The sequence below is a fragment of the Condylura cristata genome, unplaced genomic scaffold, assembly GCF_000260355.1.
Source record: "Condylura cristata isolate star-nosed mole 26May11 unplaced genomic scaffold, ConCri1.0 scaffold00006, whole genome shotgun sequence".
Classification (NCBI taxonomy): domain Eukaryota; kingdom Metazoa; phylum Chordata; class Mammalia; order Eulipotyphla; family Talpidae; genus Condylura; species Condylura cristata.
The window spans coordinates 14,485,991-14,498,856 of record NW_004567107.1 but is presented as its reverse complement, the minus strand read 5'-3'; the positions used below and the strand labels follow the sequence as shown (position 1 = coordinate 14,498,856).

Sequence of the window (12,866 nt, the reverse complement as noted above, 5' to 3'; positions counted from 1 at the left end):
TGGCCTATACCCCAGTTCTGTATGCATGAATAAATAAATCTTAAGAAAAAAATAAGTGCACAGGCCTGGAACCTGCTATGGTAGGTGGGAGGTTTACATGTTTCCACAGAAAGCACATCATCATGACTCTAAGACAGACAAAGGGACACTGTGGCCAGAGCAACAAATCAAAGAAAACACTAGGAAACACAATGTGTGCCAGGACAGATGCAAAGCAGGCCCCTGGAGTGAGCTCAGGGGAGCAACAGGTTTCCCCACAGATGGGGGGCTCACAGCGGTGGGGAAAGGGAGGTGACCAACCAGGAGAAAGATGAAGCAATGCTTTGTTTCAGAGGAGGCCATGCTTCTGTGCATCCAAATGAGGACTATCCTCGGAGAATGGCCGAGAAAACGCCTGCCTGTGGGTAAAAAAGTATTCGATTGTGGGCAGCCTGAAAATCAGGTTGAGGTTCTCAAACTCTGCCCTGCAGGCGCCCAGCTTCACTGCAAGGCTTAGGGCAAGTTTAGAAAGCTCTTCCTGCCTCCAAGTGGGAGAACAGACAGGTGCGCCTGTAGCAGGGTGGTCGCCGGCAAAGGGGAGGTTGGTGGCGCAATCCACAGCGCGACTGCAGAAAAGGAGCAGGTCAAAGTCATGAACTTGGGAAACGTTCATGACTTGAGGGTGAGAGAAGGTGCCGGAGAGTCAGAGATGAGCCCGGGCTTCCAGGCCCAATCCTGCTTCTTGATACTAAAGAGAAGCATGAAGATCAGTCAAAACCCAACAGAACAAAAATGAGGCACATACCCTCAGAGACAAGGCCAGAAGCTGGGGGAAGATATTAGAAGGCAGAGAGAAGGAATTTAAGGAGGTCTGTACATCTTGACCTTGACAGTAGGTCAAGGTCTTGACATCTCAGGATTGGAAAGAGGTCGGGACAGAGAGAGGGTGAGAGGTGGAGACCTGGAAAAGGTTTGGGGACCCGGAGCAGAAGAGGGGGATGGAGAGAGAAAGCTGAATAAAGGTCATCCCGACCTCACCCACAAAGGACCTCGGTAGAGACCTGGAGGGAAGGAGCAGCAGGAAACCCTGCCCCAGAGACTTCTGACTGAAGTTTCTCTGCCTCCACAGGAGGTTAATTCAGAGAGCTGGGCTACTTTTCTTTTCTTAATCAGAAACCTTTTAATGAAGATGAGCACACCATTTCAGAGCGCTTCAAATAAATCGCAGGGTTTTTTTTCCTTCGTGCAAATGCTCATGTTGTCAAATCACCACTTTACCTGCATTAATTGCTTTAATGGGTTCTGGAAACAGCCATCTCCACTCCCTGCTCATCAGAGCCCCAGGGAGCCCAGGGGTGGTGGTGCTGGTGGGGAGGGTGCCAGGGAACAAGGGTGGGGCTGCAGCCGATACAAGGTCAGCGCTGTCACACACCAGCCTTTGGGTGACACTTCTGTTCTCTCGCCACACATTTTCAAGGGAGGTTGAGACACACAGTTCCATTCAACTGCTGAGGGTTATTATGACAGCTGTGAAACGAACATGCGGATGCCCAAATCCAGATGCCCACCTCCATAGAAGCAGTTACATTTTAAAAGAAACCCTGTCTACATGGGAATATTGACGACGCTTAGTAAATGACTCTGCAGTTCAGAGCTACCACGGATCACGAGGGCCCTGAGTCCTGGCATCTTCTTCCACAGGCGCTTTTTTTTTTTTTTAAACTAAGCAGGCACAACTGAAGAGTTTCAAAGCCAAGTGCATGCAGCCGATAACATTTTTCACCCCAATGCTTGCCGCAGGACCTCCACAGCTCCATGTTTCCTATGTGGGTTAGAGATCCAGGGCAGCTGAGGATGGGGACAGGGAGGGATCCTTCTCTCTGGTCAAGTCTTACGAGGCGAAATCCTCAACTCAAAGGAAGACTGTGCTTCCCAAACCTCACGGTGGTGAAGACTAGTCCCAGAGACTGGTTGTTCTCAGGCAAACTACAGTTACAAAAAGCTACTCCCAAGGCCCTGACACCCCGATACTTGGAGACACTTTACCACTCAGGCATCACTTTACCACTCCTCTCCACAGTCGGCGGCTTTAGAATCCAGCTCTAAGAACATCTTGTGACCGGCTGACAGAGGGCTGATCTATATATGCTTTGCATTCAGAGTGGAGAGGTTGCTGATATTACAAAAACTCAGGTAGAGAGAAAAATAACTCTGAAACTGGCTGCCAGCTGAAGCAAAACCACAGCCAATTTAGCAGAAGGAACACAAATTCTCGAAGGGGGGGAGAAGGCAAAGAGGCTGGGACTAGAAAGGAAGGAAAAATAAGCACGTTGATGCCGTCTCGGCAGCACACAGTAGCGTTTAAACAAAGCTGTGATGAACAGGCACTGGGCTTTCACCTGAAATGGTGAGGCTCCCTGAAACCTGAACAGTGGTGTTTATTCCTTAACAAAAAGCCAGAAGATAGATTGCACCCAAAATTGGTTCATTGATTATTTCGGGATGCATAAATGATTCTATTTTAGAGCCACAGACACAGAGGCTGTGGAAATAACCCACTTCTGCGAATTTGCTCTCAAAATTAAGAGCAAAATGACAAATGAAGTAACTGAAAGGTCTCATATGAGTCCAACACGTGGATCTATGGACTGGAGAGGATGGGAAGACTGCTGTCCACCCAGGCACGGAGCACATTCTTTTAAAAAGCCTTTCATCCAAACAGTAGTACAGGCTTTTCTAGGTGTCAGATGTTTTCACACCTTGGATGTCACCTGACCCCACTGCTGTCCTGGGAAGGAGGCAGGAAGCAGCTGACTCTGCCATATCACAGACTGGGGCTCAGAGACAGCACTGAGCTGCCCAGAGCCACACAGCCAACTCCATGGGAAAGCACTCGGTCCCCAGCTCGCCTCGATTTTTCCATCCACTACACTGCAACACATGGACTTTCCCACTTAGCAACAGGGAGTCCCAAGCTCACCAGCCCCACAGTGGGAATAAGCTCACTCGGCTCAGTAGCAAGGATGAACATATTTATTAGTGCACCTAAGAAATGCCAGGCATTGAGAACAGTACAAGCCTTGTTCCTGTGGCAGGAGAAGGTCGGGAAGGTGGATGATAAGCACACAGTGAGGTGTCGTTCCAGCAGTGATGAGTGTGAGGCAGGAGGTAAAAGCAGGGTAAAGAGATGGCAGGCAGGTGCTGCTTTGAAGCAGGGGACAGACAGCCATAAGGAGGCAGGGTGATGTCACAGCACTTAAAACACCTGGTAAGGGCCCTCCCTGGTGGCACAGCAGGTTAAAGCACAGCTTTGTGAAGCTATGTGCAGCTACTGGAGCACAAGTTCGACTCCCTGCCAGGGAGGTGACCCACAAGGCATGGCAGACCTCTCCTGACCTGCCCACTGCTCCCCTCAGCAGTGTACTTCATCAATCTGCCTGTTCTGCTCCCACCCTGTCTCTGGTGAATCCTTTCACCACCCCTGCACCTCTGGCCTGTACCCCAGTTCTTATATACACTAATAAACCTTTAAAAAAAATTAAAAACCTGGTGACCTGTGGCCAGGGGTGGATCCATCCCTCCCCCTCCCCAGATATGGCTCCCCAGAAACCAATTCACCTCTGACTTCCAAGTACCAGCCACAGCCCTGTGGGGGAAGCATAGTTCAGAGCAAAGGGCTGGGCTAGAAGATGCTACTCTCCCTCCACGCCTGGACCTGAACAGCAAATTTCCTATCTAGTGAAACGAAGCCTCTGGATGGCTCTTAAAAGAATCACAAGTGTCAAATACCAAATGTGAGGGCTGCTTGCCTTCCTACAGGGCAGCTGGCATTGCCGTCCAGGAGGCGGGTGACAGGGAGACTGGGAGGAAAGGCCGGAGGGCCACTTAATTTTGAACTCCAAGGGTAGTTCTGGGCTGGTCAAGTTCACCTCCAAGAGCATTATCGCCTCCTGGCCTTCCCGCCTCCCCAGCTGCAGTAAGCACACTCCAGATTGCCGCCTCCTCGCTTCTCTATAAGACACAGGTGCACCAGCCCCAGGTGCCGCCTCGTGCAGCTGACACCAGGGCTGCCTGGGGAAGAAATGGCAGTCTGATTCTCACGCGTTGCACCCTTCCATCGACCGTGCTGGAAAGGTAAAATAGGAATGTCTGTAGCGCGGGAATTTTTAAAAAGCAGCCCCCACCCTGGGGCACAATTAGATGCTTAACATCAGATACTCACTTGAGGATTTAAGAGGAGGAAAAGTATCGGTTTTGAAAGACGTGTATTTCAGCCTCCAGCCACCTCTAACCTTTAAACGCCATTCCTCCTCATCAGTTTTTCCGGATCTTGATGGGCACTAGTTTGGGGTCCGTGAGCAGTGGAAGCTGAACACTTCCCTCCCAGGTGATCAGAGAGCCTTGCTGGAAAGCCAAGTGGAGCCTAATTCCCTGTGTGTGCCTGCTTCCGGGCAAAGCCCACTGCAGGGCAGAGGGGGGACTGACCCTGAGGAGATGCTCGTGAGTGTGAGTGGACCGTCACGCCAGGGGCTGCATGGTTTGCCAGCTGTGGCAGGCTGTGTGTCTTGTGGCTGCGGCAGGCGGAGGCGGAAAGAGCAATATACACAAAATCCAGTGGGCCAGGGTTAAAGGCTTGTACTCATCTTTGCAGCTCAGTCCAAATGATGCATCTATGGCAGGTAATAAGCAAGGCCAGGTTTGCGGGAAGAGGAGGGGTGATAGAAAAACAAGAAGTGAGAATGAGGGTGAGTTTCTATCTCTTTATGTCCCACTTCAAGTCAGGAAGCAGAAATGTTCTAGCATAAAAGCATCAGTTCTGAAAAAAAGTAAAGGTATTCTCTTCCACCCTGCAAAACGCTGCCTTGTTTGGAACCGTGAATAACTGGTGGAAGAAGTATTTGATCTTACCTAGGCAACACGATTTTTTAAAACCTTGAGCATCAGCTTGAGCCAAATAAATACACAAGATTAAATTAAAGCAATAGACCCTCGGCATACTGCAACACACTCTGCATTCAGCAACAAAACATCTATTCAAAAAAGGGTTTATTAATAGTGAGCTTTCAGCATATCATTGCTGGCAGGACTCACAGGACCCAAGAATAAGCACAACACCAGAGAAAAGTCTGGATGTACTCAAACACATGGCGTCCAAACTGGAATAAAGGAGTGGGACACCACATTGGGAGAAGGTGCATTTCCGATACTTGAAGGCTTGAAGTGCTGACAATCTGTGATGGCTTCAGTGAACCCTGTACAATGGGAAAATGATGAATGTGTGTCATGTCAGACCTGCCAGACCAAATACAGGCCTGTCTATTAACACGGACAGATTCTTCCCTGGGTTATGATGCAGAGGAAGGGAAGGAAGGATGAGGCTAATTTGATGAAAGGGCTGGCCACCGTTCTTAACTTCTGGAACATTTCAAATTCTCATCTGCTCCTTGGATGTACCTGCAGGGATGCTGAGACTGTAACGAAGCTGTTTCACTTTCATCGAGATGAAACACACACACATACACACATCCCAGCAGTACCTGGATGCCCTGCATTAATCCACCTGCAGAATCCAGAAGGCAGAAAGCAAGCAGGTAAGTGGATTTGATTTTGAGTGCTCCCCGGTGAAGCTGTGTGCGCTTCACTCCTATTGTCCTCTGTTCATTTGCTCTGGAAAAGCACCAGGGTTGGTGCTCTTGGGTCGAGGGATAATAGTCGAGTTCTTGTCGGTACAGTGTGTAACCCATCAATTTCCTGATTTAGTAGGAGGAGTGCCAAGGCTCCTGTGTCCCAGTCCTTACCCAACTTTCTTTACTCTGCCTTAAACGAAAGCTATTCCAAAAGAACAAGAAAACATCGGATTAGACATTCTAAATGCCTTCTGGGTAGCACATACCAAGCAAATCACAGGCTGTCTGAGCCGGAAGGGACCGTGGGCAGCCCCTGGCCCATCCACCATAGGACACAGAGAGGGTCAGTGACTGGCTGAAGGTCACACAGCAAGTATGTGGCAGAGCCCAATGCAGAATCCCAGGTCTGTGGACAACTTGGCCAGTTTATCGAGCTTTTTTGGCTGAAAATCTTTCAAAGGGATACTTTTTTATCCTGATTAGTTTGGCTCCTGCTCATTCAAGATAGATTTTTCAAAGCTCAAACGTTTCAACATAATTGCAAATAGTAAATGGCTTGCTTTATCTGGACCTGTCACTGCTGATTTTGTAAATAGGCTTCAAGAGAAGGCTGGGAGCCCCACCGGGCAGAGGATAAAATCCTCTCTGAACTGCCCTCTGGTAACAAGGGATGCTTGATTTGTCAGACAGAGAATGCAAAAAACATTCCATGTTTGATCACCTCTTTAAAAAGCTGTTTACTAGGAAGAGGACACCCTCTCTGATTCATAAATCCTGAAGTAACTTAATTTTAAAGTTTGACTTTCTATTTATTGCACACATACACAAACACACACAGGCATGCAGGCACTCACATACAAGCACACAAACAATTACTCTCTCCTTTGGGAAGCTCAGAGGGTACCGCCACTCTTTGCACCTGCAGAAGGAAATTAAAGATTTTAAGAATGTAAATGCATCTCAAGAGCTGAGATATGGAAACAGCACAGGTGCCATTTACTGGATGAATGGAAAAAGATGTGGCAAATATATATGCACAATGTAATATTACTCGGCCATGAAAATAAAGGACAATAGGTTGAACCCAAAAGCCATTACAGTGAAGGAAATAAGCAAGAGACAGAAAGATAAACACACTATGATCTCACTTATCTGTGAAATCTAAAAAGCCAAACTCACAGAAGCAGAAAATAGTCTGGTGGTTACCAGACTAGGGTGTGGGAACATGCGGAACTGTCAGTCAAAGGGCACAAACTTCCAGTTATAAAGATGAGTAAGTTCTGGAGATTTAAGGTTCAGTCTAGAGAATATAGTTAATACTGTATCGCATACTTGCAATTTACTGAGAGGTAAATGTTCTAAACACGGCAAGCGCGCGCACACACACACACCCCTGAGATGATGAATATTCTAAGCAGCTGCATTGTGATAATCGTTTTACAATGGAAGATATATCAAATCTTTATATGGTATACATTAGGCATACAGAATTTTAATTTGTCAGTCACACACCAATAAAGCTAGGGGAAGACACATAAGCAGATCACATAAAATTGAAGAGAAAACATCTCTACTGCAAGTACTGTAGCATCCCAGAAGAGAAAAAGGACATCGAAGAACAGTGGATACAGTGTAAAGTCCAGTTGACAGGCAGGTACCTCCCCCAAAGCCCTCTAGATAAGGCACCCTGCTTATGGTCACCTGGGCTGGAGCTCTCCCGCTGGCTTCTACTGAGAGAAGCCAGGGCCTCTCCTTGCTTTCAAAGAAGGAATGGACACCCTAATTTTGTGGAAATGGGTCATCAGCTCTCCAGGTGTGCTTTTATTTATTTATTTATTTATTTATTTATTTATTTATTTATTTATTTATGTATCTTTAACGATCTTATTTATTTTTGTGTAGAAGAACTGGGGTGTAGAGGATTCACCAGAGATAGAGTGGGGACCAGAGCAGCTGTTAAGAGGAGCAGAGAACAGAGGGACGGGAGAGGTCTGCTGCACCATGTGTGGGTCAGCTCCTGACCAGGCTGTAGAGGTGACAGTGCTGAGACTTAACCACTCCCCCGCCCCAGGCCACCAGGGAGCAAACCCCCCCTCCCCCGGGCACACTTGTTTAAAAAATGTGCTTTTAAATAGTCCCTGAAACTTCCTACCAGGTGCTTGGGATGGAGGGGTGTTGCCCTGTCACTGAGACTAAGCTCCGCCTTCTCCGTTTTAAATTCCACCCATGGAAAGTCCACCCCCTCCCCCAGGAGTTAAGGTGACACACTGCCGCACTCTCCCTGGCTGTTCTGGAAGGATCCAGAAGTGCGTGCATCCTGGGGGGAGGGGGGGCAGGCTGTGTGTGTCTGGTATTGGTGCTCCTTCTGCCTTAGCAGGTGCCTCTGGAAGAAAAACAACCCTGTGGAAGGAGGCTGCCGGGCAGATAGACTCCCAAGCATCCCAGGGCAGCTCTGCTCCCAGCAGCCTCTCCCTGGCCTGCAAGGATTAGTTCTGGGGCTTTCAGAACTGTGCCAGGGCTAGCTGAGTTTTAAGATATAAGCAACATGAGTATGAAAGAAGCCAGGGCCTGGTGAAGCTGAGTCTGTGGGTTCCAGCTTCTCAGTGCAGTTCAGGGTCATTCAGACAGAAGATCCAGGGCGTGATGAATGGACGAGATGGGGAAGAATTGATCTGAAACTCAGCCAGGCAGCTCCAGCCTGTGGCGTGACTGAGTCTGGGATGTGAAGTGAAGGGAGAGTCAGTGTTTTTAATGTGCAGGTTACCTGAGGCCTTTGCAAAGTCTATCATCCTGTGATGATTAAGTTACTGGAGTCTTTTTAGATTGCCACTAAAATTGAATCCACATTTATAAATGATCGTATGGATCAAGTATTTTTAGAGTATAAATTTAACATCTGGGAACTCTAGACCTTTGAGGGCCAAAGGCTAGTGGACTATTTCTTTATAATTACAGGCATGTCTGATAAAGGGAAAAGATTGATGTTTGGAGGACATAGAAATCAGCTTTTGACTCTGTAACCCCTCTCGCCATTCCAACAACATAACCCCCACCCCCACCCCCACCCCACACACACCTTTTCCCAAAACCAGCAAATAAGTGTCCATACTCCTCAGTGGCCTTCCTGGGAAAAAGACAGGTTGGGGAGTGAATGAAGGAAGCCAAGATCTGAGATAAGGTCATCTAGTTCCAGGTAAACAGCCAGGATTGGGCTCAAGATACATCTGGCCACAGGTCACTAAAGAGCACATTTGAAGTGGCCATGGCCTCTGTGGCCTAAAAGTTTCCCAGGAGCCACAGCCCTGGATTGGAGTTAAAAACACCTGCACAGAGGAGAATGGAAGACAGGCAGGACCAGGGGTGAAGCAGGTTGATGGGGCGCCCAAAGCCATGGGAAGCATTTTCCTTGCAGCAGAGGGTATCACTGATTCTTTCCCCCAAAACTCTTCAGCTCTTTTTCACAAAAGGGGGGTGGGAGGAGGTGAATCCACACTAGATCAGATGCTAGCCATCTCATGATGCAACTGGCTGTCAGCAGTCCGGGGCATGAAGTGAGCCAACAGGCACATTCCTCAAAATGGCAAGGTTAAGTCCCTAGACCACTGTACGTTCTTTCTCAAGTTAGCAGACATGATAAGTAACAACTATTCTCAAGGGGCAGGGGACTTATGTCCAACAAGCTTAGGGACACTTATCTGGTGCAGTTACCCCATTTTCCAGGGGAAGAACTAAAGGTTCTAAGGAGGCAAGTGACTTGCCCCAAGTACACAGATTGGTTCAAAAACAGCAGGCACAGACAGGCCAGAGCTGTGGGGACACCAGACAGCCTCCCTGCACTTTGGAATGAACACAATTTTCTTTCAGGAACAAAAGACTTCAGAATAATGAGAATAACAACAGCAGAAGCAAAAGCCACCCATTGATTACTAACCACATGCCAGTGGGAGGCCTCTATCAATGCTCTGATGAATCCACAGGGCTTTTCACACTTTGTAACCATACATCTGCAAATACGGTATCTGATCATTCTGTCTCTTTCATATTTCCCGCTAAGGCCGGATCCTCATCTGTTTTGCTTCTGACTATATTCCCAGTAGGTGGCATCTATTTGCTCAAGAAACTAGATGTTCCTCTTTTCATCAAAGAAACATTCTTATGAAAAGTGGAGCCCAGAAAGGCTGAGTGATTTTCCTAAGGACACACAGCACGGATGTAATACCACGGTGCAGAGCTGTGTCACTGTCCCACACAATTCCCCAGACCAGAGCCCTACCTTGACCGCCTCAGCGTGGGTCACTCGGGCCAGGGATTTGTCGTTGACACGCAGAATCTGGTCCCCAACTCGCAACCCTTCCTTTTCGGCCAGAGAGCCTGGCTCCACCAGCGACACATAGATCCCCACGCCATGCTCCGAGCCCCCGCGGATGCTGAAGCCCAAGCCCTCGTGAGCCTTGGCTCGCCGCAGGCTCACCAGGCGCACCTCCCCGGGCCCCGCGCCGTCGGGGCCGCCCCAAGAGGGTTGCCTGTAGGGGGTACTGGCGGGCAGGTAGAGGCCCTCCGCCGTGTATTGGTCAAAGAGCAGCTGATCCGAGCGCGGGATGACCAGCCGCAGCATGGGCAGCAGGCGCCGCTTGACCGGGCTGTCCAGCAGGACTCGCAGAGTGCGCACCAGGTCGAAGACGTTGCGGCGCGCGTGGTAGGCGTTCAGGCAGTGCGTGAACTGCTCCCGCTCCGCCTCGCTCAGCAGCGCCGTCAGCGCCTGGTGCAGCTGGCGCACGTTGGCAGACAGCAGCCGCAGCCCCGCGCCCCCGCCGCCGCCCGCCCCGGCCGCCGAGCCCAGCGAGCCGGTGGAGGACGAGCTCACCGACAGGCCGTCCAGCTGCGCGTTCATCTCCCCGCCGAGGCTCGGGCGGACCGGGGGCTCGCGGTGGAGCGACAGCTGCCGGCACCGGCGCGACAGCTGGATCCCGGGGAGAGCGGAGATCGTGGCTGGAGTCTGGGTGGGGGGTGTGGGGGACGGAGGAAGCTCAGCGACTCGGGCTGGATCCCCGGTGGCGTGGAGACGGCGGCTGGCGTCTGGGCTTGGGGGGCGCAGAAACGGGGGGTGAATCCTAGGGGGCCCACGGAAACGGTTGCTAGAGTACCCGGCGCGCGCAGGCTGAAGGGGTCGCGAAACTGGAGTCCGGGGGGCACAGAGACGGCGGCTGAAGTCCAGAGGATACAGAGACGGCGGCTGGAGTCCGGGCAACGGGGGGACGGCGGCGGGATCCCTGGGGACAAGGAGTTGGCGGCTGGAACCCAGAGGTCGCGGAGGCAGCTGGAGTCCGGGGGGACGCGGAGAGAGCAGCTACATTCTGGAGGGTACCGAGACGACGAGAGATTGGAGGGGGGGGCGAGCAAAGCTGACCGTCCCGTCATACCATTCTCGGGGCTCTCCCCAGCCGATCGCCTGTTCCTCTCGGGCTGGGGGACCCCAAAGTCATAAATTGGGGTGAGGGTCGCTCTAGGCTCAGAGCCCACCGAATCGCAAGCGGTGGAGCCGCGCGGGCGTCCGCCAGGGGGTACGGGGCATGTCCGGGACAGTCCCGGGGTGCAGCAGCCCGGAGACCCCCGTACCCCTGCGCCACCCCGGCGCAGACGGAGCCGCGCGGGCGCGAGCCCGTACTTTGCGAACTGTTGAGCAGCCCCGGGCCGAGTCTTCCAGCGAGTTCCGACGCCTTTGCCGTTGCCAGCCCAGCCTTGGCCCCGCCCCCTTGCAACTCCCCCTCTCCCGCCCCCTCCCCCCGCGGGCTCTTCAGGAAATGACGTCCCGCATCGCGCCTGACGGTTGCCTGGAGACGGGGTGAAACAGTCCAGCCCTGGGGAAGAAAGGGGTGAAAGTGGAGGTAGGGGTAAGAGGGACCAAGGAGAGCCCACCTGGCTTCTCCAGGGGGTCAGGTGGTGGGTGCCTCAAAAACGGCGAGATCTAAGCATGTGCATCAAGATCACTGTGTAGCAGTTAGCCATCTAGCTAATTCTCAGTTGGGGGGTAAAGGGTACACTAGCCAACTTTTTTTGTCTCTGAAATATTGAATGCTTTTAAGGCTCGGTTTTCTGCCATAAAACGTTGCACTCCTCAGTTGCCTTCAGGGACATAAAAATTCAAGTGTTTATGAGGACGGTTGCTGGCACCTACTGTGTGCAAAATATATCTATTAGCATATATTGCAGCCGTCAGGAGCCAATTCCTTTCCTAGGTCAAATTTCCTTTCCTAGGAGCCAATATCCCTTCCTAGGTCAAACAGACCACTAGTGGCCAGCTCTCCAGTAGGCAGGAAAACGCACACACAAAAATAGGTGCATGCATAAAAGTGATGGTTGAATTGCATCAATGTCAAGGTTCTGGTTGTGATCTAGTCAACATCTAGGGAAACTGATGTTGGAATGTCTATTATTCCTTACAACTGCTTGTGAATCTACAATGATCATGTAAACATGTGTAGGCATGTGCAATCAGCTGGAGAGAATGTATTCTGTGCCCTCCCGTTTCAGGACAAAATGTGATGGAATATACTCCAGCCTGTGACCTGGAGCCTGTCATCTTCCCATTACCTGCCACTTCCCCAAGTACAATCTAAATCAGCCCCTGCACTTTTATTCATAGGTGAATAAACACAACAATGCCCATAAAAAGCAAACATCACAAAAACACAAACTTTATAAACGGTCCCTTCTGACCAAAAGTGCCTCTCCTAAACTATTCTACTCTATACAGTTAATATTCTGGAATCACCCTTCCAGAATCATCTTTCTGACTTCTATCTGGGGAGGGAGAAATGGGGTATCATCACCAGAAGGGGCAGATAAATTTGATCTGGATCCAGAAAGATGGAACATGCTTTTATTCATTTACTTATCTGGTCTTTGTCCTAGCGAATACTTTCCAGCCCCTATTCTGTCCTGAGTCATTCTGAGTGATGGAGACCCTAGATCAAAACAGAAATCTCTGACCTCAAGGAGGTGACCATTTAGCAGGGCAGAAAGACCGTTTAAAGAAACAGTTAAACCACCAGTGTGTTAGTGGAGTAATGCTTGAGAAAACCTAGGTTTACAAAAGGAGAAAGTGGAAAGAACTTTATCAGTCAGAGTGACTCTTGAATGAAAGTGTCTCCCTAAGGAGAATGAACTTTCTTTTTCAGACCCAAGGGAACCAACACTGCTAACTTATGCATCCTCAAAACTGAGATTAGGGACTGAAGCTTTATTTTCTCCCCAAATGTT

The 12,866-nt window shown here is 50.2% G+C and overlaps 1 protein-coding gene across 6 annotated transcripts in view; it reads right to left on the bottom strand.

Annotated features, from left to right (window-relative positions):
• Positions 1 to 11,349, bottom strand: part of DFNB31 (deafness, autosomal recessive 31) — a 70,973-nt gene extending 59,624 nt beyond the window's left edge. For all 6 annotated transcript variants that reach the window (XM_012721421.1, XM_012721422.1, XM_012721425.1 and 3 more), the window contains exon 1: positions 9,880 to 11,349. In XM_012721421.1, coding sequence (XP_012576875.1) covers positions 9,880 to 10,497 — 618 coding nt within the window. In that variant the 5' untranslated portion in view covers positions 10,498 to 11,349. The remainder of the gene's footprint in view (positions 1 to 9,879) is intronic.
• Positions 11,350 to 12,866: the final 1,517 nt, after the last annotated feature.